A 23,335-nucleotide genomic window follows, 5' to 3' on the forward strand; every position below is an offset into this window, starting at 1 on the left:
ACACAGAGTGGAGATGCTCTGTTTCATCTAGACACAGAGTGGAGATGCTCTGTTTCATCTAGACACAGAGTGGAGATGCTCTGTTTCATCTAGACACAGAGTGGAGATGCTCTGTTTCATCTAGACACAGAGTGGAGATGCTCTGTTTCATCTAGACACAGAGTGGAGATGCTCTGTTTCATCTAGACACAGAGTTGAGATGCTCTGTTTCATCTAGACACAGAGTGGAGATGCTCTGTTTCATCTAGACACAGAGTGGAGATGCTCTGTTTCATCTAGTCACAGAGTGGAGATGCTCTGTTTGATCTAGACACAGAGTGGAGATGCTCTGTTTGATCAGTATACATCAACAGCACATATCAATTCATCACATGAAGTTGCCCCGCCCTTATTTTCCTTTCACATCAGAAACAAACACAGAATCCCTCTAGCATTTTCAATTCAAACATTACCATAACATCACAGCAGTATTTTCAATTCAAACATTACCCCAGTGTCCCAGCAGCATTTGAAGAGTGTTAATGTCAGTGTAATTGATAGTATCCCTGTGCTGTGCTCCGGCTGTTGTGCTGCTCAATGCCAGGTTTAGGCTAAACCAGACAGACTAATGGGAGGATTAGTTTTTTTTGTCACCTCTTAAATCGGGCCTATTTAAAATCATTTGAGAGAGATTACCTCCTCTCAGTGCTGTGAGTTCCCCGCCCCATTGGCGTCACACATCAGTCTAGTGTCTGATGGCTTATTACTGTTGAAGCGAGGACACCTAGTGGCAGATCATTGTCATTACAGGGAGTAGAGTACAGTTAGTCCCACATCTTTCCGTCTTGGGCTGCTTTCAATTGATGTTGAAATGTGGGCAGTTCAAATAAGAGCAGTTCTATTTGTGTGGTCGTTGAAGCTTTACCTTTTGTCACAATATGGTGTTACTGATGATTCCCATTGGTTAGCCTCTGTGTCTGTGTGTTTCCTTATAAAACAGCTACTCATTTAACAGCTGACTAGACTGGCGTTGGATAAGACTGATGATGTCAGTCAGACTGACTGACTGTCTGTCTGACACACTAATCATCTGACTGTCTGTCTGACACACTAATCATCTGACTGTCTGTCTGACACACTAATCATCTGACTGTCTGTCTGACAAACTGATCATCTGATAGACTGTCTGTTTGACAAACTGATCATCTGACTGTCTGTTTGACAAACTGATCATCTGATAGACTGTCTGTCTGACAAACTGATCATCTGATTGACTGACTGTCTGACAAACTAATCATCTGACTGTCTGTTTGACAAACTGATCATCTGATAGACTGTCTGTTTGACAAACTGATCATCTGACTGTCTGTTTGACAAACTGATCATCTGATAGACTGTCTGTTTGACAAACTGATCATCTGATTGACTGACTGTCTGACAAACTGATCATCTGACTGTCTGTTTGACAAACTGATCATCTGATAGACTGACTGTCTGACAAACTGATCATCTGATAGACTGTCTGTTTGACAAACTGATCATCTGATTGACTGACTGTCTGACAAACCGATCATCTGATTGACTGACTGTCTGACAAACTAATCATCTGACTGTCTGTTTGACAAACTGATCATCTGATAGACTGACTGTCTGACAAACTGATCATCTGATTGACTGTCTGTTTGACAAACTGATCATCTGATTGACTGACTGTCTGACAAACTGATCATCTGATTGACTGACTGTCTGACAAACTAATCATCTGACTGTCTGTCTGACAAACTGATCATCTGATTGACTGTCTGTCTGACAAACTGATCATCTGATTGACTGTCTGTCTGACAAACTGATCATCTGATTGACTGACTGTCTGACAAACTGATCATCTGATTGACTGACTGTCTGACAAACTAATCATCTGACTGTCTGTTTGACAAACTGATCATCTGATAGACTTTCTTCTTGACAAACTGATCATCTGATAGACTGTCTGTCTGACAAACTGATCATCTGATTGACTGACTGTCTGACAAACTGATCATCTGACTGACTGTCTGTCTGACAAACTAATCAGCTAACTGTCTGTCTGACAAACTGATCATCTGATTGACTGTCTGTTTGACAAACTGATCATCTGATAGACTGTCTGTCTGACAAACTGATCATCTGACTGACTGTCTGACAAACTGATCATCTGATTGACTGTCTGTTTGACAAACAGATCATCTGATAGACTGTCTGACAAGCTGATCATCTGATTGACTGTCTGTCTGTCTGACAAACTGATCATCTGACTGACTGTCTGTCTGACAAACTGATCATCTGACTGACTGTCTGTTTGACAAACTGATCATCTGATAGACTGTCTGTCTGACAAACTGATCATCTGATTGACTGACTGTCTGACAAACTGATCATCTGACTGACTGACCGTCTGACAAACTGATCATCTGACTGACTGACAGTCTGACAAACTGATCATCTGACTGACTGACTGTCTGACAAGCTGATAATCTGACTGACTGTCTGTCTGTCTGACAAACTGATAATCTGACTGACTGTCTGTCTGTCAGACAAATTGATAATCTGACTGACTGTCTGTCTGTCAGACAAATTGATAATCTGACTGACTGTCTGACTTATGTTCTTTCTTCTCTTCTCTTTCAGTCGGCAGGATGGAAGAGCGAGAGTCTGAGCTGAAGAAGGAGTTCAACTCACTCCATCAAAGACACACAGAGGTAAAGAGAGAGAGAGAGAGAGAGAAAAGGGAGAAAAGAGGGAGCTCTTCCTATCTGTACTGTTTTCCTAATAATAAGATTTCAAGTACCAAAAGTAAAACTAACCTCTCTGTTCTGTCCAATACAGATGATCCACAACAACACAGAGCATGTAGAACTAACCAGTCTGTTCTGTCCAATACAGATGATCCACAACAACACAGAGCATGTAGAACTAACCTCTCTGTTCTGTCCAATACAGATGATCCACAACAACACAGAGCATGTAGAACTAACCAGTCTGTTCTGTCCAATACAGATGATCCATAACTACATGGAGCATGTAGAACTAACCTCTCTGTTCTGTCCATTACAGATGATCCATAACAACACAGAGCATGTAGAACTAACCTGTCTGTTCCGTCCATTACAGATGATCCATAACTACATGGAGCATGTAGAACTAACCAGTCTGTTCTGTCCATTACAGATGATCCATAACAACACAGAACATGTAGAACTAACCAGTCTGTTCTGTCCGTTACAGATGATCCATAACAACACAGAACATGTAGAACTAACCTCTCTGTTCTGTCCATTACAGATGATCCATAACTACATGGAGCATGTAGAGAGGATCAAGCTCCACCATATGAGTGTAGTAGAGACTTCAGACTCTGGAACGGTGGGCAGAGTCAGGTAAGTCTTGGTGTTATACAGGTAACTGCCAAAATAATGGAAACACTTGATTAAATGAGGGTACAAAGTCTATTGAAAACAGGTACTTCCACATTGGTCTGTTTCCTGAGATAATTAAGAAATTAACATCCCATCATGCATAAATAAATATTCTGGGCAGGCCATTATTTTGGCTACCATGGCTATGCCCCCATAGGATGAAAATGACCCCATCCACAGGGGATGAGTGGTTTGATTATTTAACTTTAAAAAAAATGTAACCTTTATTTAACAAGGCAAGTCAGTTAAGAACAAATTGTTATTTACAATGACGGCCTACTCCGGGCAACACTGGGCCAATTGTGCACTGCCATATGGGACACCCAATCACGGCCTGATGTGATACAGCCTGGATTCAAACCAGGGACTGTAGTGATACTTATTGCACAGAGATGCAGTTCCTTAGACTGCTGTGCCACTCGGGAGACAGAGTTGATGAGCATGAAAAATAACTTAAATAAAAATACATTAAAGTACTAATGAAGTCATATTTTTGGTATCTGTACTTTACTATTAATATTTTTGAGAACTTATCAAATCAAATTAGTCACATGTGCAGAATACAACAGGTGTAGACCTAACAGTGAAATGCTTTCTTACAAGCCCCTAAAACCTCTTATAACTACCCCCCTCCTTCTTTCAATTTCCGCCTGAAGACATACCCAAATCTAACTGCCTCTAGCTCAGGCCCAGGAGCAAGGATATGCATATTATTGGTACCATTTGAAAGAAAACACTCTGAAGTTTGTGTAAATGTGAATTGGATGTATGAGAATATAACAGAATAGATCTGGTTTAGATAATACAATGAAAAAACCATACGTTTTTTCTTTTTAATTGTTGTATCATCATCTTTAAAATGAACAAGATAAAACAAACATTCAGATATGAATATGGGGACAATTTCAGTGAAAAACCTAAGAGGGCAACAGTACTTGTGCAAAGTTTCAGAATGATAACTTCCAAAATGAGTGTGCTACATGACATTTATCATGAAGTCACCCAGGTGTCCCACACAAGTAGCCCAAATGTACCCAAGTGGCCAAATTGGTGAAGGTATACATTTTGAAACAAATAACTATATACAAAATACCAAAATGGTATTCTAACACCCCCCCCCAAAAAATGGAGAGAAAAAAAATGGGGGGAAAAATGGGGGAAAAAATATATATATTTACAAAATAACATGGGTAACTATTTACACACTTTCAATATTTGGAAGACCCTCGGTCCTCTATCAAATCAATTTATATAGCCCTCAAGAGTAAATATGAGAAGTTTACCTCTAGATGGCCCGGGAGGTGTGGAACCAGAGACAGCAGGGGTCCAGCTGGATGAACCAGCTTCAGAGGGGGATGGACACACGTTGGGGATGGACACGTTGGCGGCAGACACACGCATCTCGACCATGCTCCCTCTAATCCATAATATGTAGACTGAGTTGAGGAAGCATAGCCAATGTGTACTTTACATATTTCATTACATTTTTATATATTGCAAATAAAATGTAAAAACAATCACAAATAATATTTTATATTATTAATTTCAAACAACGGCATTAGCATGAGAAGAACTTACCAGTCCAAAACAATGTCCTCTCCGTTCAAAAAATATGCTTCCATTTGAGTCATGGTCGCTAACTGAGTCGTCTTCCAAAAGCATATGTTTCACTTTCACGATCAATTTCCTCTATAATTTTGTCTACATTCGTATATCTAGTCTTAGATTTAGCTTTCCCTGACTTATTCGCCATGATTTTTGATATATAAACATCTGAAGATGCTTGTTACCGAAACAGTGCTGTGCGTAATGAGTTTGGCTACTTCCAGTATGAAACTTCAATGGCGAATGACGTCTTTACGCCGGAGTTTACTACATGGGTTGGTCTTCCAAAACACAAACATTAGATATTACCGTTTACCTCTGCTCATTGGCTATCTACCCAGATAGATTTCAAGACGATCAGTGGTCATTGGGTTAAAATACAGTCAATCAACGAAACAGCGGTCATATAATTGGTGCACAATGAGGTCGTTACTTGTCCTCCAATCGTTTTTTCCGGGTCAATACATCCCGCGAAATGACCCATCAAGTTTGGTTGTGTTACAAACAAACAGTTGATTGCAAGGAAACCAAACATGACTGGATAAAGTCAGGTTTAGTCTGTGTATTTACATCGAATGTTTCGTCAAAAATGTAATGACACGAAATTCAACGAGATAAGCGTTCAAAAAATGTTTAGTGTTAGGCTATAAAAATGGATTTAACCGAACCAAAGACCATTCATTGTGTAACAATGAGCCTTGGGATTGCAAACAGAGCAAGATCTTCAAAGGTAAATTATTTATTTCATTGCAATCTGTGATTCTGTTACGCCAGTGCTGGTTGAAAAAGTAGTTTGGTATGGGGCTCTGTGCTCAGATAATCGCATCGTATTCTTTCGCAGTAAATCCTTTTTTAAATCTGACAACGCAGTTGGATTAGCAAGATTCTAGGCTTTTGAAGCATGTGAGACACTTGTATTTTCAGGAATGTTTAAAATGACTATTTGTGGCGATCACCGTATGTTGTCGAATTCAAACCCGTATGCGGGATCCGTAGATCAGAGAAGTTTTAACCAACAATGCAGTTTTAATAAAATACCCCCCCAAAAGGTAAGAGGTAAGAGCAGCAGTAAATAACAATAGCGGGGCTATATACAGGGGGTACCGGTACCGAGTCAATGTGGAGGCTATATACAGGGGGTACCGGTACAGAGTCAATGTGGAGGCTATATACAGGGGGTAACGGTACAGAGTCAATGTGGAGGCTATATACAGGGGGTACCGGTACAGAGTCAATGTGGAGGCTATATACGGGGGTAACGGTACAGAGTCAATGTGGAGGCTATATACAGGGGGTACCGGTACAGAGTCAATGTGGAGGCTATATACAGGGGGTACCGGTACAGAGTCAATGTGGAGGCTATATACAGGGGGTACCGGTACAGAGTCAATGTGGAGGCTATATACAGGGGGTACCGGTACAGAGTCAATGTGGAGGCTATATACAGGGGGTAACGGTACAGAGTCAATGTGGAGGCTATATACAGGGGGTACCGGTACAGAGTCAATGTGGAGGCTATATACAGGGGGTACCGGTACAGAGTCAATGTGGAGGCTATATACAGGGGGTAACGGTACAGAGTCAATGTGGAGGCTATATACAGGGGGTACTGGTACAGAGTCAATGTGGAGGCTATATACAGGGGGTACCGGTACAGAGTCAATGTGGAGGCTATATACAGGGGGTAACGGTACAGAGTCAATGTGGAGGCTATATACAGGGGGTACCGGTACAGAGTCAATGTGGAGGCTATACACAGGGGGTACCGGTACAGAGTCAATGTGGAGGCTATATACAGGGGGTAACGGTACAGAGTCAATGTGGAGGCTATATACAGGGGGTACCGGTACAGAGTCAATGTGGAGGCTATATACAGGGGGTACCGGTACAGAGTCAATGTGGAGGCTATATACAGGGGGTAACGGTACAGAGTCAATGTGGAGGCTATATACAGGGGGTAACGGTACAGAGTCAATGTGGAGGCTATATACAGGGGGTACCGGTACAGAGTCAATGTGGAGGCTATATACAGGGGGTACCGGTACAGAGTCAATGTGGAGGCTATATACAGGGGGTAACGGTACAGAGTCAATGTGGAGGCTATATACAGGGGGTACCGGTACAGAGTCAATGTGGAGGCTATATACAGGGGGTACCGGTACAGAGTCAATGTGGAGGCTATATACAGGGGGTAACGGTACAGAGTCAATGTGGAGGCTATATACAGGGGGTACCGGGAACAGAGTCAATGTGGGGGCTATATACAGGGGGTAACGGTACAGAGTCAATGTGGAGGCTATATACAGGGGGTACCGGTACAGAGTCAATGTGGAGGCTATATACAGGGGGTAACGGTACAGAGTCAATGTGGAGGCTATACACAGGGGGTAACGGTACAGAGTCAATGTGGAGACTATATACAGGGGGTAACGGTACAGAGTCAATGTGGAGGCTAAATACAGGGGGTAACGGTACAGAGTCAATGTGGAGGCTATATACAGGGGGTACCGGTACAGAGTCAATGTGGAGGCTATACACAGGGGGTAACGGTACAGAGTCAATGTGGAGACTATATACAGGGGGTAACGGTACAGAGTCAATGTGGAGGCTAAATACAGGGGGTAACGGTACAGAGTCAATGTGGAGGCTATATACAGGGGGTACCGGTACAGAGTCAATGTGGAGGCTATATACAGGGGGTACCGGGAACAGGGCCAATGTGGAGGCTATATACAGGGGGTACCGGGAACAGAGTCAATGTGGAGGCTATATACAGGGGGTACTGGTACAGAGTCAATGTGGAGGCTATATACAGGGGGTACCGGGAACAGAGTCAATGTGGGGGCTATATACAGGGGGTACCGGTACATAGTCAATGTGCGGGGGCACTGGTGTCGAGGTAATTAAGGTAGTATGTACATGTAGGTAGAGTTATTAAAGTGACTATGCATAGATAACAACAGAGAGTAGCAGCAGAGTAGATGGGGGGGGGGGGGGGGGGCAATGCAAAAAGTCTGGGTACCCATTTGAATAGCTGTTCAGGAGTCTTATGGCTTGGGGGGTAGAAGCTGTTTAGAAGCCTCTTGGACCTAGACTTGGAACTCCGGTACTGCTTGCTGTGCGGTAGCAGAGAGAACAGTCTATGACTAGGGTGGCTGGAGTCTTTGACAATTTTTATGGCCTTCCTCTGACACTGCCTGGTATAGAGATCCTGGATGGCAGGAAGCTTGGCCCCGGTGATGTACTTTTACTTCACTACATTCCTAAAGAATACTATGTCCTTTTTACTCCATACATTTTTCCTGACACTCAAAAGTACTCGTTACATGTTGAATGCTTAGCAGGACAGAAAATGGTCCAATTCGCACACTTATCAGGAGAACATCCCTGGTCATCCCTACTGCCTCTGATCTGGCGGACTCACACATGCTTTGTTTGTAATGATGTCAGAGTGTTGGAGTGTGACTGGCTATCCGTGAATTTATAAAACAAGAAAATTGTGCTGTCTGATTTGCCTAATATATGGATTTTTTATTATTATTTGTACTTTTACTTTTGATACTACAGTATATTTTAGCAACTACATTTACTTTTGATACTCAAGTATATTTAAAACCAAATACTTTGTCTTTTACTCAAGTAATATTTTACTGGGTGACTTTTACTTGAGTGGTTTTCAATTAAGGTGTTTTTACTTTTCCTCAAGTATGAGAATTGAGTACTTTTTCCACCACTGCTTATGGGAGATTCTGAAGCGGTGCCTGAGACAGCATTTTCCACCACCATCAACAAGAATTTCTTGTGGTAGAATGGTGTCACATCCTTCCAATAGAGTTCCAGACACTTGTAGACTCAATGTCAAGGTGCAGTGAAGCTGTTCTGGCTCATTGTGGCCCAACACCCTATTAAGACACTTTATGTTGGTGTTTCCTTTATTGGCTGCTGCATTCTGGTAAATGGTGTCACCATAGTCAACAACTGGCAGTAAAGTTGACTGTACAATCTGCTTCCTACTGTTTAGGGAGAGGCAAGATCTGTTTCTAAAAAATAAGCCCACTTTAAGTCTTAGCTTTTTAACTAGCTCATCAGAATGTTTTTTAAACGTTGTCAATACGAATGGCCAGATATATTTATAGTGTAGTTAGTGTAGCCAGTCATGCTAAACATGTCCCTCACACTGTATAATCTGACTGACCCTCTTCCTCTTCTGTCTCTCTAGGAAAGAGCGTCCCATGTCTCTGGGTGTCTTCCCCATGTCAGGAGGGGGGTCAGTTCTGACCCCTGACCTCCAGGCCAGGTCTGAGACGCCGGGCGCAGAGGCCTGGAGATTCAACGACCTGGAACATCCGCGCTCCAATGCCAGCCTCAAGGTGGGAAATGGGGACGGCTCGATAACAGATACACAGACATGTGATTGGCACAGCCTAGAAAAAAATGGGGGCAATGAAACTGTCTATTTTAATGATCAGATATATTTGAATAAACCTGAGTCTGTTTATTTCTGCCTGGGTGAGGCTATAGGGCCCTGTTGAAATACATTTGAAATGGCTCTTTCTGCAGGAAGGGGGGCTTTGGACTAATCACGCACAATGTGAGAAAGCAAGAGTGCACCTCAATAGTCTGAAGTGGCTGCCTCCTATTGTTTCCTCCGTCTCATGTGCTTAGAGCACAGGGCTTTGGACTAGGCACGCTTAGCATGCCTAATGAAGAGGCCTTTAGAGAGGGCTCTGAGGGGAGAGAGTCGGCACCCCTCTGTGATGTCTTCTAGACGGATCTGACAGGGGCTTCTGTGTATTCATACAACCGCCCCCCCCCCTCCTCAGGACATGTTTCAGAGGGCCAACTTCATGAATATGCATAACTTAGCAGGATAGAATGCTCCTTATTTAGTAATTTGTCCTCATGCTGTTAGATGTCTGTCAGATGGTAACATCATGACATCATCGCTCTCTGGCACTGGATGAGATTCTCAGTAGTAAACCAAATGCCGTCACACTGCCCACAGACCCACAGTCACAAAGACTTACAGTGTGTTATTGTACCGTCCTGAACGGGGCTTTGCAGTTCCTTTACATAAGCGGTAGGAATAAGCATCACCACTTTGAATATTACTGGATGGAGTCTGTGTACATATCTGTTTTTCTCTTCAGTGATGGTAAAATACCCTAAAGGTGCCTGCGTTATTTCGGCTGCTGCTCCGCTTCCTTCAGAAGTGTGGCATGGTCTCCGGGACGAGGGGTAGATGGTCTGTGACGTGGTACATTCTGGGATAAAGGCTGCTGGCAGGCACCCAATCACTGGGGGAGAAAGAGCGCAGGCCGGCACGTGATTGGATGTTTTGACTCTTTGTAAATGAGTAGTTGTATTGATTGTCAAAATGTTCTACTACATAACATTTTATGGGATGGCCAACCTAGAAATAGCTTTTTCTTTATGGAATCGTCTATTGTTGATCTGTAAGTGTAGTGACAGTGGTATCTCTTATAGACTGTATTGGTTTTCTTTATATAGGCTAAAAATACTCAGTCCCAGCGCTCAAAGCTGGTTGAAATGATGTCATTAGAACCAGTTGGGGGTTATGTGCAAACCCCATGTTGACATGACCATCGTTTTCTGACATGTATTCTCTTCAGATGAACTGCTCTGAGTTCATTAACAAATGCCATCGGTCACTCACTACTATTGATTGAGCACTGCTCTCTCGTCCAGCTGTCAATTCAAACAGCAAACATATGTCTCAGTCATGAACCAAATGCTGCGTGCCATTTCAACCAGATTACCACTGCTTCTGATGCCTGGACCTTTAGAATAGTATCGGAATCATTCATTGCAATAACCTGTCTCTTACCCATACAGAATAACCTAGAAAAGGGAGATTGCAGCCACCAATGAGAGATGTGAACATATGTATTTTCAGATTTAGTTTGGAATTCGAGTGTGTTCGAATTTGGAATTCGGTTTTTGAGTTCTCCATAAATACGGGTGACCTCATAAGCATTCAACCCCAAGAGTCAGTATGTGAGTAACTCAAACTCTAAACTTCATTGACACAATAATACTCTGACTATGTAAGTAGGGTTCTTCTGTATGGTTCAGTGACTGGACTTCATAGGCTTCAGTCAGCTGTGGTGAGATGGTAGCCACTGGGCTAGTTGGTCACCTCAAAACCTCCGACATGTTGAATCTAATAACCTTGACTTTCAGCCAGCCATCACCAGCTGTGAGCAATGTAGACCGACACTCACACACACTCACACACACACGCACGCTTGGCAGTCTGTGTTGCCTCAGTGCTTCTGTAGAAATGTGCTTCTTCATTGTAACTCTCTTCCCAAGCAGTTGGATGCAGACGACCCCCCAAAGAAAAGGGATGGTTACAGTACGCTGCAGATCTCTTGGGGGAATTCACTCCCAGACGACTGCAAGGTAGTTGTCTCTGTGGTGGTGGATAGGAAAACCGTCACTGCAACCCGCTTGTACATGCCATGGAGAGCCCCATGTTGTGTGTGTGTGTGTGGGCTTTAGTAGTTGTCTTCAGTGTGCTGTTTCATTTTTTCAGAGCAAGCAGCATCTCTTTGCGCATTATTCAAAGTCCCTCACTTCACAGACCACCTGAGCCCAATGCAACCATGTCAGATTTCCCTTCAAATCCTAGATAGATCCTCCTCAGTGAGCTAAAGGAACAGTCAATGATCACCTCCATTTAGTTTCCCCCCTAAAATGAGCTGTTTTGATCAGTCAGTGGTCTGTAGAGTGGGGAAGGCGTGGTTCCATTCAGCTTCTATGTTGTCGTGTTTCATTTTGCCAAACTGCATGGTAGCTGTACTTCTTTCACTGTCCTAGCTCCGTTTCATTTTTTTCACGTGAACTTGGAAGCAAATTGTCTCACAGTATGTTGTTATCTCACAGTTTTAGCATGCACACCACTCTCCGTAGTTAAATAACAGTCTTCGTAGTTATATCACTCTTTGTAGTTTTACACAGTAGAACTACACTCTGTAGTTGTATATCTTATTGTACTCTATGTAGACTTAACATTGGAGATTAGATCACTTATTATTGTGTTGTCATTCATGTGAATCTTGTGTTTGTTTCTGTTATGAGCTGACCTTTGAGTTGTGTGTGTGTTCTGTGTTGTTGTCTCTCAGTGAAGGAATGGCACTATCCACTGGGCCCATGATTGGTTTATGTTCTGTGTTGACCTCTGACCTCTTGTGAAGTCCATGTGAGCCCTGTGATCTGATGTGAAGTGTGAATGAGTGTGTATTAGCTGTTGACTGTTCCACCCTTCCTTGTCCCAGTCAACATATTCCTGGTCCTGAGCTCAAACTACAGAAAATAAATAATCTACCATCAAATTCATAGTTGACTATTGTACAGAATAATGGATACCAATTTATGTTTTTTAGAGCTTCTCCCAATGAAAAAGTCATCACTTCAAAGAAATACCTTTAAGAAATGTTATATATTAAAATGAAAGATCTTTACTCCCGAGTGACGCAGTGGTCTAAGGCACTGCATCTCAGTGCAAGAGGTGCCACTACAGCTCCTGGTTTGAATCCAGGCCGAATTACATCCATCTGTGATTGGGAGTCCCAATGGGCGGCACACAGTTGGCCCAGCATTGTCCGGGTTTGGCCGTGGTAGGCCGTCATTGTAAATAAGAATTTGTTCTTAACTGACTCATAATAGAATACATTTTTTATGGAAGTTGATGGGAGTCACAGGCGATGGGTTTCTGTCTGCACTACTTGTATCCTCAATGTCTTTAACTAGTGCTTGTTTAGTTTTGTCCCCAGCTCCAGTGTGTTAGCTTTAAGCCAGGCTGAGCTGTGGTGTTGTGGTGTCTCCCCTCTCTGAACTGTTACCATGGTGACATCCCTGTGTTCCTTAGTTCCTGTTCTGTCTCTACTGTACCTAGCACTAGAGACAGGAGTTTTTCCTCCGCATATGACCTAACCAGGAAAAACTCCGGGCCCTAGTTCAGGAAAATGTTATCCCTTAATGGGTCAGGGTTAGGGTTAACCTTTGACTCTTGACCTCTCTATGATCTCTATGATGACCCTATCGGTTGTGGTTGCAGGACGAACTGTCGGACCTCGGCTCGAAGTCGATCACTCCCATGTCCACCACGGCTTCGGACGTCGCCATGGAAGGGGAGGGGCGAAACAGTAAGAGCATGGAGTTGCTGGCGGCACTGGGGAACAGGTCAATATCAGTGGGTATGAAATGTTACTCACGATACTGCAACTAAGTCCTCACGACAAGTATTACAATGGTAGATGACAGAGAGATTTGTCTTTGTATCCATTCTTGATGATCTAATAGCACATAATGAAGTTCTCTTTGATTTGATTCTAGTCTGTATTATATGTGTCCTGTAGGTGTGCCAGAGAACGAGGATAGCTCAGATGTGCATGACATCATTGAGTCCACCCCTGAACTGGACATGGACCTCAGTGGATACAAAGCATCCAGGTAACCCCTACAAAACCATCACCATATCGTCAACTTGGGATAAATCCTCTCTTTCATTGACAAATTGAGACTACAATTTAGACCTTGAAATACATTGGGTATTACTCCTGTACAACCTGCTAAATGCTATTCTGCTAATCGCTCCACTATGCAGCACCCCGACCAAAGGAGGCATTGGCATTGAGAACCTGGCGTTTGACCGCAACACAGACTCTCTGTTTGCGGAGCTGTCGTCTGCAGGCATAGGGGACGTCATCGGAGACGTGGACGAGGGGGCGGACCTGCTGGGTAAGCGAGGGAAGGAATCCTTTCCTATAGCAGCAAAACACTTCCAAGGATGTGTAGCGTTTAGCATTGTACTAACATTATTATAACACTGTAGTGACTTTATGGTAATGAAATATAACACCTTTAACAATCTGTTGCTATTAGCATTTGAGTAATGTTGTAGTAACATTATGATAATGAATTACAACACAAGGATCCGTTTCTATATAAGCTATACTGTAAGAACTAAAGCCTGACACCTTCAAGGAACAGTATTCATTCCCCCAGCATTACAGCAACTTTTGGGAAGATTTATCTATTTAAAAAAAAAAGAATGGACGTACAAACTGTGTGACACTCAACTACAAAGTTCAACCACTGGATTCATTTAAAAGTGTATCTTTGGAATGTCTCTTGACAGATGAAGTTAAACTAGTTTTGGAATGTCTTTTGACAGATGGAGTTGAACTAGTTTTGGGATGACTTGTGTTAACCCCTTGTGAGTGTCTGAGTGTGTTGTTTACCCAGGTGACCTCCCTACGTTGTTCCTGCTCCTGTGTTCAATGCATGCTAACTCATGAATTACTATAGTAGCAGGCCACTGAGTTAGACAATAAACTGACACTATTTTACTACATTCAGCTCACTAATACACACTGGATGTTGCACTGAAGTGAAATAACCGTTGCTGTTAGGTAAATACAAAGCTAAACTGGATTTAGAAGTTCTGCTTGTATCAGTTAAAAGTCATTCTCTGCTGTTAGCTCCATCAGTGTCTAACCCGCCTCTCTATCTCCTCGTTGTGTCCTCTCCTCTGGCTTTTGTCCCTAACCCCAGTGGAGTACTCTGGTGTGTATTATGACCTCAAACCTCTCCTTTGCTCCTTCTCCTTTGTTATTTCTCCTCCGATACCTCTCTCTATGCCCTCAGAGTAAAACTCTATTCCAGGGATGGGTATCTGCAGTTGTGTGTGCAGGATTTTGCTCCACCCTAACACACCTGACTTAATTAAAGGAAACATGTTCTATATTGGAAAACCATGGCTAGTTTATTAGGCTTTGTGAATCTGGTGTGTTTTAATGCTGGGCTGGAACAAAAGCCTGCCCGTATACACTGTGGCCTTTCAGGACCAGTTGCCCATCCCTACTCTACATTTGGCCTGCTCTACATTCGGCCTCTCACCACCTCATATCTACAGCTCATAGCTCTACTACTACTGCCTTGACCTAAATTTGACCCCCGCAGCTCCTCGCTAGCATTACAGTGGCAACAAAAGTTGATCACAAGATGAAACCGGACATATGAAAGCTGTTAGAAGGGCTAAATGCATTTGGAAAATTTTTGTTCTTCATATAACTGCTTTGGTTATACTGATTTCTGTCTAACATGCACCATAAGCATGAAGAATAACTCATCGTACAGCTTTAATAACACATTTTTTACTTTACAGCTTAAATAGTTTGTTTGTGTGTTTGTTTTTATAGCTTCTCTAGCTTTCCCAACTGTCTCTCTACCCTAGAACTGTAACTCATTCCTTTCCCCACTAGCCTGTCAGGAGTACCCTAGCTCTCATTCCTCCGTTGGGTTCCTCATACATACCTCATGTCTCACTCTCTCCACCTCTCTCTCCTTTTCTTGCCTGACTTGGATTGCATGGTTTTCTCAGATCTTAGCTTGCTTGGTAAGACCTCACCCGCTCGCTCCATCCTACTCTGTTGCGACATGTAACATGTTCTGTGTGGTGGCTGTTGGGGTTGTCCCTGTTTTGTATTTCTTAGAAATATCTCACTATGAGATATTTAACACCCTGAATGGACTGATTCTTTATTATATATATATGAATATTTAAGTCAGTCAATGTGACTGTGTTCATCCATTGAAGTAAACGCACCTCCATAAATATTTATTTATTTTGGATAAATCCAGGCCTTCTATACATGCTGTTCTATAAACTCCAGTTGTATGAACACAAAGCAGAAAACTAGGTAATTTCTCCCCTGGCTGGTGTTGCTCCTTATTTACAGGTATGGGTCGTGAGGTTGAGAACCTGATCACGGAGAACACACAACTAATGGAGACAAAGTAAGAAAAACACACTGAGAGTGGTATAGTTTTAGATTTATTTGACGTTTATACTGAACAAAAATATAAACGCAACATGCAACAATTTCAAGGATTTGAGTTACAGAGTTCCATAAATTCATTAGGTCCTAATCTATGGATTTCACATGACTGGGAATACAAATATGCATCAGTTGGTCACAGATACCTTAAAAAAAGGTAGGGGCATGGATCAGAAAACCTGTCAGTATGACACATCTCCTTCACATAAAGCTGATCAGGCTGTTGATTGTGGCCTGTGGAATGTTGTCCCACTCTTCAATGGTTGTGCGAAGTTTCTGGATATTGGCAGGAACTGGAACACGCTGTCCTACACATCGATCTAGAGCATCCCAAACATTTTTTATTTTTATTTTATTTTACCGTTATTTTACCAGGTAAGTTGACTGAGAACACGTTCTCATTTGCAGCAACGACCTGGGGAATAGTTACAGGGGAGAGGAGGGGGATGAATGAGCCAATTGTAAACATGCTCAATGGGTGACATGTCTGGTGAGTATGCAGACCATAGAAGAACTGGAACATTTTCAGCTTCCAGGAATTGCGTACAGATCCTTGTGACATGGGGCCGTGTATTATCATGCTGAAACATGAGGTGATGGCGGCGGATGAACGGCACGACAATGGGCCTCAATATCTCATCACGTTATCTGCCCATACCATAACCCCACCGCCACCATGGAGCACTCTGTTCACAACGTTGACATCAACAAACCGCTCGCCCCCCCGATCACATACACATGGTCTGCGGTTGTGAGGCCAGTTGGCTGTACTGCAAAATTCTCTAAAATGACGTTGGAGGTGGCTTATGGTAGAGAAATGAACATGAAATACTCTGGCAACGGATCAGGTGGACATTCCTGCAGTCAGCGTGGCAATTGCACGCTCCCTCAATTTGAGACATCTGTGTTATTGTGTTGTGTGACAAAATATGACATTTTAGAGTGGACTTTTATTGTCCCCACCACAAGGTGGACCTGTGTAATGATCATGCAGTGTAATCAGCTTATTGAAATGCCACATCTGTCAGGTGGATGGATAATCTTGGCAAAGGAGAAATGCTCACTAACAGGGATGTAAACAAATTTCAGCACAACATTTGAGAGAAAGAAGCTTTTTGTTTCTGGGATCTTTTATTTCAGCTCATGAAACATGGGACTAACACTTTACATGTTGCATTTATATTTTTGTTCAATGTATACCTCCCAAAGTTATTAAAATGTTATTAGTCTTTTAAACTGGTCTAAAGTCAATTCCATATTTAGATAGCTTTGTAGATCCCACTATACTGGACGATATACTGGAAGCACAACATAACACAAACATCTTGCATGCAGTGTTGTAAGGTGTCACATTCATTCCTTTCCCCCCTTGTTTCCTGTAGGAACGCTCTGAATGTGGTGAAGAATGACCTGATAGCGCGGGTGGATGAGCTGTCGTGTGAGAAGGAAGTGTTGCAGGGGGAACTAGACGCCGTGACACAGACCAGGAAAAACCTGGAGGAGAAGAACAGAGAGCTGGAGGAGGAGCTCAAGAAGTGGGTCAATAACAACAACAACACACGATAACACACTACACACAACTGATCATGTTGAATTCGGCGCATGTGACAAATCAGATTTGATTTGATTGGACAACAGCAACACACCATATTCATATGGCCACCCAATTATAAGACTGTTTTTAGGGAAATCACCAAGAGTAAACTGTCAACATGAACACATGGCATAGCATATTGTTGATGAACCTGATTGAACCAATTCTTCTGTTGTTCCAGAGTGCGTGTGGAGATGGAGGAGGTGAAAGGGAAGCCAAACGAGGAAGAGGATGTGAGTGCCTCTTACCATATGTATAACATTGTCCTGTATAATGTGACTGTACCTCTTCATGTCCTTTAGTGGTGCCCCTTTCTATATTGTAATCACTGTTAAATGTATATTTTTATCATATTGCTGCAAAATGTACCTTCCTTAAAATTCAGCTTGTTACTGTGATTGGTGCGTTGTATGTCCGACCAATAAAAAACACCCTCTCTCTCTGGTGTTCCAGAGTGACGTTCCTACAGCCCAGAGGAAGAGGTTCACCAGGGTAGAGATGGCTAGAGTCCTCATGGAGAGGAACCAGTACAAGGAGAGACTGATGGAATTACAGGAGGCTGTTAGGTGGACAGAGATGATCAGGTGAGGAGGACAGGAGAGAGTAGGATTGAAGGGAATCGAATAGAGCCCGTATACAATGCAATCCCTCAGCTAACCATCTATTTTTAAACAATATGGCCAATTAAACAATTTGGTCAATTTTATCTCCACATTTTCCACTAACCAGGACCTTCCTCTTAATCTGAATGCTAGACTTGAAACTAGGCCACTGCCATACACTTGAGTCAGTGGCGGTCGGTGCCATTTAAGATCAGGGAGGACAATTTTTAATGAGAATGGCCTTATTTCTATTACAGCATGTTGGATAAATGTCATTCACATTCGCCATTTTTTTCCGCCTGCTTTCGTTTAAGATTTATTTTTTCAACAGAATCGGTAGAATGAATTCACCCCTGATCACCCGCAAACACAGTTCACTTTCATAGAAGCCACATACAAACAGCATAATCACTTTGTTTGTTGTATGATTCCTTCTCATATCCACGCTCTCTCCTCTTCTCACCCTTTCCCTTCGCGTGTGGACGTCATTGCACAACACAACAGCTGTCTGTGACCAGGTGCTAATGATCGCTAACCACTACACCAAGCCTACATTGTTTTCACCATGTTAGCTAATGTCATAGTCAACATATCTACAAGAACTGATGTGTTAGTAAACCTGCTACAATCATGCAGTACGGTGTACAGTCAGTAAGCAGTTCAGCAGTTACACTGGAGAGCCCCGTGGCAATACATTTATTAAACCAAAAGCTTACCTTGACATGGAAGAGTTCCAGTGTTGGATAGCCATATCCAGCTAGCTAACGAGAGAGAGAGGCTCAATATCTCTCTCTCTCTCTCTCTATATATATATATATATATATATATATATATATATATTATATATATGTATATATATATATATTATATATATATATATATATTGTAGAATCAGATACCTAATATGAAGGAATAGGCAAAGGACTATGGATACAACATATTCATCCTTTCCCCAGTTGTTTCCTTGGCCTCTGCTATAGTAATATGCTGCAGTTGCTTTGTAACTGGTTCCCAGAGAGACGTCAAAGTCCATTGTTTCAGAACACCAAACTTTTGGAGATCAAATGTTAATAAATAGAATGAAACATAATACTATGTTGCCTAGTGAAGGGTTTCCTTCTAGACAACCGCTTTCATATACACTCTTTAAGCTCCACTCTGAGACTTCACTGAAATCATCCTTCTGCTCTATCCTTGCTCTACCAATTTAAATGAATGAGTTGAAGGGATAGTTCAGAGAAATTACATAGTTATCTAAATATCTCTTTACTTAGAAGGCATTTTATGAACAAGGAGTGACTGCAATCAACACTTTGGTTTTGTTAAACTAACCAATGTCGTAAGTAATTCTGCTGAACTGTCCCTTTAACAGGATGTCATGTTGTGTTGTCTTACCAGAGCCTCCAGAGAAAACCCTTCCCTTACTGAGAAGAAGAAATCCAGCATCTGGCAATTGTAAGCAGTCTCAAATAATCTTTCCTTCAATGACTACCTGTACGAAATAACTCATAGGAATTATATACATTTCTGATATGATGTATTCAACACTATCATCATGATATCATATGCTAACATTCTGGAAATTCCATCCCTGTTTTCTTTCTTTTTGGATGTGCTATTAAATGTTCAGTCTTAGGTAAATGTTTTAAAAGTCATAGCCATCCCTCTCTTGCCCCTTGGTACAGTAACTACAGTCTAGCCATGGGTTTAAATACTATTTCAAATCCCTTCAAATACTTTAGCTTTGCTTGATTTAGCTTGCCTATTGCAACGGAACCAATAGAAAATTCCCAACTGCGCATATCCCGCCCACCTGGCAGTCCATGCAGGCTAAAGCAAACGCTCAAAGTATTTGAACGATTTGAAATAGTATTTGAACCCAGGTCTGCTACAGTCCCCTGAACAATAGACATATCCTGGATGTGTACTACTTCATGTTTTCCATCCAATCCACAAACAAATCAGTCCCATGTGATTCTCTTGCCCTCCCCCCCGCCTGCCTATTTTGCCTTATGTTGTCCCGCTAGTCTGCTTAAAGACTGCCGAGAGGTCTATGTCAGCTGATTGTATCTCCTTCATGTCCTCTCAGAAGTTGTATTTGTTTAGAGGACAATTTATGGACAAGTGCTTAATTCTGCAATAGGCCTATAACCTGCTGTAATGCAGAGATTTAAATATGTCCAACTCTTTATTAATGCGCACTCTTGTAAGATCTACTGTCCATTACAGTATGATGTGTAGACATATGAAGAAAACAATGAAAAATATAATTGCATGCTTCTTTTGATCAACTGACAGAGGTGTCCTCCTTCATCCCTGTGAGTTTTACTGTGACTGTCTTAACATGGGGCTCTTTCCTCTTACTGTGCTGTGGAGCTCATTGTAAACACATGTTATGCAGTCTATTGAAATCTATCTGCTTGATTACCATCTGTCCCACACTATCAGATTACTATCTGCTATCAACATTCAGATAACATATGCCAAAACGTATATACAAACACAGAAATACACAGGTGTAGGTGTCCTAATGTACAGTACTAGTGTACTGTATGTAGGCTTATAATACTATATATTAATATGTATGACTCCCGTTCAGTTAAGGGGCCACGAGTGGTATTGTGATGGGTGGGCTTTGGCTCTGTTAATCAACGTTCCCAAATCCCCAGCATGCTTCACTTCACTATACTTGAGGTGATGGTGGTGGTGGTGGGTGACTGTTTACTGTTGGTTGGTGGTTGACCCCGGCCTTGCTCCTCCCTATACCAACCCCCCCCCCCCCCCCCACCTTCGCATATCTATTGTTTCTCTCTCCCCCCCACAGTTTCAGCCGTCTCTTTAGCCCCTCCTCCACCAGCACGGCAGTGATGAAGAAGGCGGAGTCCCATGGGAGGGAGGTGAAGTACATGCCCCCTGCAGGAGGGGGAATGAAGAAGAGGAGCAGCACCTTCTCCCAGTTCCCCACCGAGAAGTCCAAGGCCTTCGACTTCCTCAACGAGGAGTGAGTAGTGACACAGCACTCATTCTGTCATGTGTTAGTACTGTTGTAGCTCTCCTTATTCCTCTCTTGACCTCTGCCATGATGAGCCATGCTCATTCACTCCATGTATTACACAGCACTTATAATAGAATCATGGATATGTGGGTCAACTACTTATGATGGCTAGAACTGTTCATAACCTGTTCTATTTTAGAACTGTTCATGACCTGTTCTATTTTAGAACTGTTCATAACCTGTTCTATTTTAGAACTGTTCATAACCTGTTCTATTTTAGAACTGTTCATAACCTGTTCTATTTTAGAACTGTTCATGACCTGTTCTATTTTAGAACTGTTCATGACCTGTTCTATTTTAGAACTGTTCATGACCTGTTCTATTTTAGAACTATTCATAACCTGTTCTATTTTAGAACTGTTCATGACCTGTTCTATTTTAGAACTGTTCATGACCTGTTCTATTTTAGAACTGTTCATGACCTGTTCTATTTTAGAACTATTCATAACCTGTTCTATTTTAGAACTCTTCATAACCTGTTCTATTTTAGAACTCTTCATGACCTGTTCTATTTTAGAACTATTCATAACCTGTTCTATTTTAGAACTCTTCATAACCTGTTCTATTTTAGAACTCTTCATAACCTGTTCTATTTTAGAACTCTTCATAACCTGTTCTATTTTAGAACTCTTCATAACCTGTTCTATTTTAGAACTCTTCATAACCTGTTCTATTTTAGAACTCTTCATAACCTGTTCTATTTTAGAACTGTTCATAACCTGTTCTATTTTCAAACTCTTCATAACCTGTTCTATTTTAGAACTCTTCATGACCTGTTCTATTTTAGAACTGTTCATAACCTGTTCTATTTTAGAACTCTTCATAACCATGCTACACAAACGTTCATATACTCCTAGGGCTTGTTTCTCATGACCCATATTGGGCATATTTCTGGACCTCAAAGCCTTTTCATTGGAGAATCTCATTTGACAGTGCTCTCTAATCCAGGATTCAGCAAACCAGCCCATAATGTAATTTTTTGTAATGAAATTCCCTTTTTGTCTTGTCTCCCTCCCTGTCAGAATGGACCCGTGCGCCTCTCCGTCCCGTAGGGAGCAAAAAAGGGCCCAGTACAGACAGGTCAAAGCCCACATGCAGAAGGAGGATGGACAGGTACAGGCCCATGGATGGAGTCTACCCAGCAAATCTAAGGTAGGAGAGGAGCGGACGGAGAGAGAGAGGGAGAGAGTTCGCAATAATAACCATATCCAAGTTTTTCTTTTTTATATGACATCTTGTGTGTCCTTTCAGGTAGTGAACGGGGGCCCAACAGAGAACAAAGAGAAGAATCTACCTGTGCCAGTCTACCTGAGGCCCCTGGACCAGAAAGATGCTTCTATGAAGGTGTGCACAGCACACACTGGGATTAAGTTAACTTCATTTTGATCTGTGAAAACATACATTACTTTTGTGCACAATGCAACATTTGAATATCAAGTTGTGATACACAAGTATATTACATGTTTTGCAATGGAGGCTGCTGAGGGGAGGACAGCTCATAATAATGGCTGGAATGGAGCAAATGGAATGGCATCAAACACATGGAAACTTTGTGTTTGATGTTGTTGATACCTTTCCACTCATTCCGCTCCAGCCATTACCACGTGCACGTCCTCCCTAATTAAGGTGCCACTAACCTCCTGTGGTGTATTGAGCTTTTTTAAATGCAATTTCTCTAAATTTGAGGTTGTTTGATTGATTGATATGTCTGCAGCTGTGGTGTGCTGCGGGTGTGAACCTGTCAGGAGGGACGATCAGAGAGGGAGGGTCCATGTTGGAAGGACAGAGCAGGAAGGGCTCTGTGAGCAGCCTGGACCATTTAGAGACAGAGAACAAGGTAAGGGGGAGGTGTTTTGAGCATGTTGGCCAAGGGGGGTGTGCCCGTACCTTAAGCACCTTGACATAAGGGGGGTGTCTCATCAGGATCACAGGACAGTATATGGAAACTTCTGACTGTTTTAGAGAGCTTGTATATCAGTCAACAAAAGTACTGTATGCTGGAACTTTATACAATATAAGTGTGTTTAAAACAGCTTATTACTGTTTTTGAGAGCTTGTACTGTAAATGACTGGAGAAAGAAGACTGGATGTAATACATACAGACACAAGTTAAAGCTCCCATATTTACGAGCACTGGCCTCAAGCCATCATGACAGGGCTCAGTCAAGTCAACATTG

The 23,335-nt window shown here is 42.2% G+C and overlaps 1 protein-coding gene across 1 annotated transcript in view; it reads left to right on the forward strand.

Annotated features, from left to right (window-relative positions):
• Nucleotides 1-23,335, forward strand: part of spag9a (sperm associated antigen 9a) — a gene marked incomplete in the record, with an annotated part of 52,215 nt that overhangs the window by 17,023 nt on the left and 11,857 nt on the right. Inside the window, 17 exon segments of the mRNA XM_055884241.1 lie at nucleotides 2,647-2,717; nucleotides 3,301-3,395; nucleotides 9,259-9,409; nucleotides 11,376-11,465; nucleotides 13,123-13,261; nucleotides 13,424-13,517; nucleotides 13,672-13,805; nucleotides 14,622-14,633; nucleotides 15,809-15,866; nucleotides 17,290-17,442; nucleotides 17,683-17,734; nucleotides 17,955-18,085; nucleotides 19,502-19,558; nucleotides 20,928-21,104; nucleotides 22,181-22,310; nucleotides 22,410-22,502; nucleotides 22,873-22,995. Coding sequence (XP_055740216.1) covers nucleotides 2,647-2,717; nucleotides 3,301-3,395; nucleotides 9,259-9,409; nucleotides 11,376-11,465; nucleotides 13,123-13,261; nucleotides 13,424-13,517; nucleotides 13,672-13,805; nucleotides 14,622-14,633; nucleotides 15,809-15,866; nucleotides 17,290-17,442; nucleotides 17,683-17,734; nucleotides 17,955-18,085; nucleotides 19,502-19,558; nucleotides 20,928-21,104; nucleotides 22,181-22,310; nucleotides 22,410-22,502; nucleotides 22,873-22,995 — 1,760 coding nt within the window.

This window comes from Salvelinus fontinalis, chromosome 2 (assembly GCF_029448725.1).
Source record: "Salvelinus fontinalis isolate EN_2023a chromosome 2, ASM2944872v1, whole genome shotgun sequence".
Classification (NCBI taxonomy): domain Eukaryota; kingdom Metazoa; phylum Chordata; class Actinopteri; order Salmoniformes; family Salmonidae; genus Salvelinus; species Salvelinus fontinalis.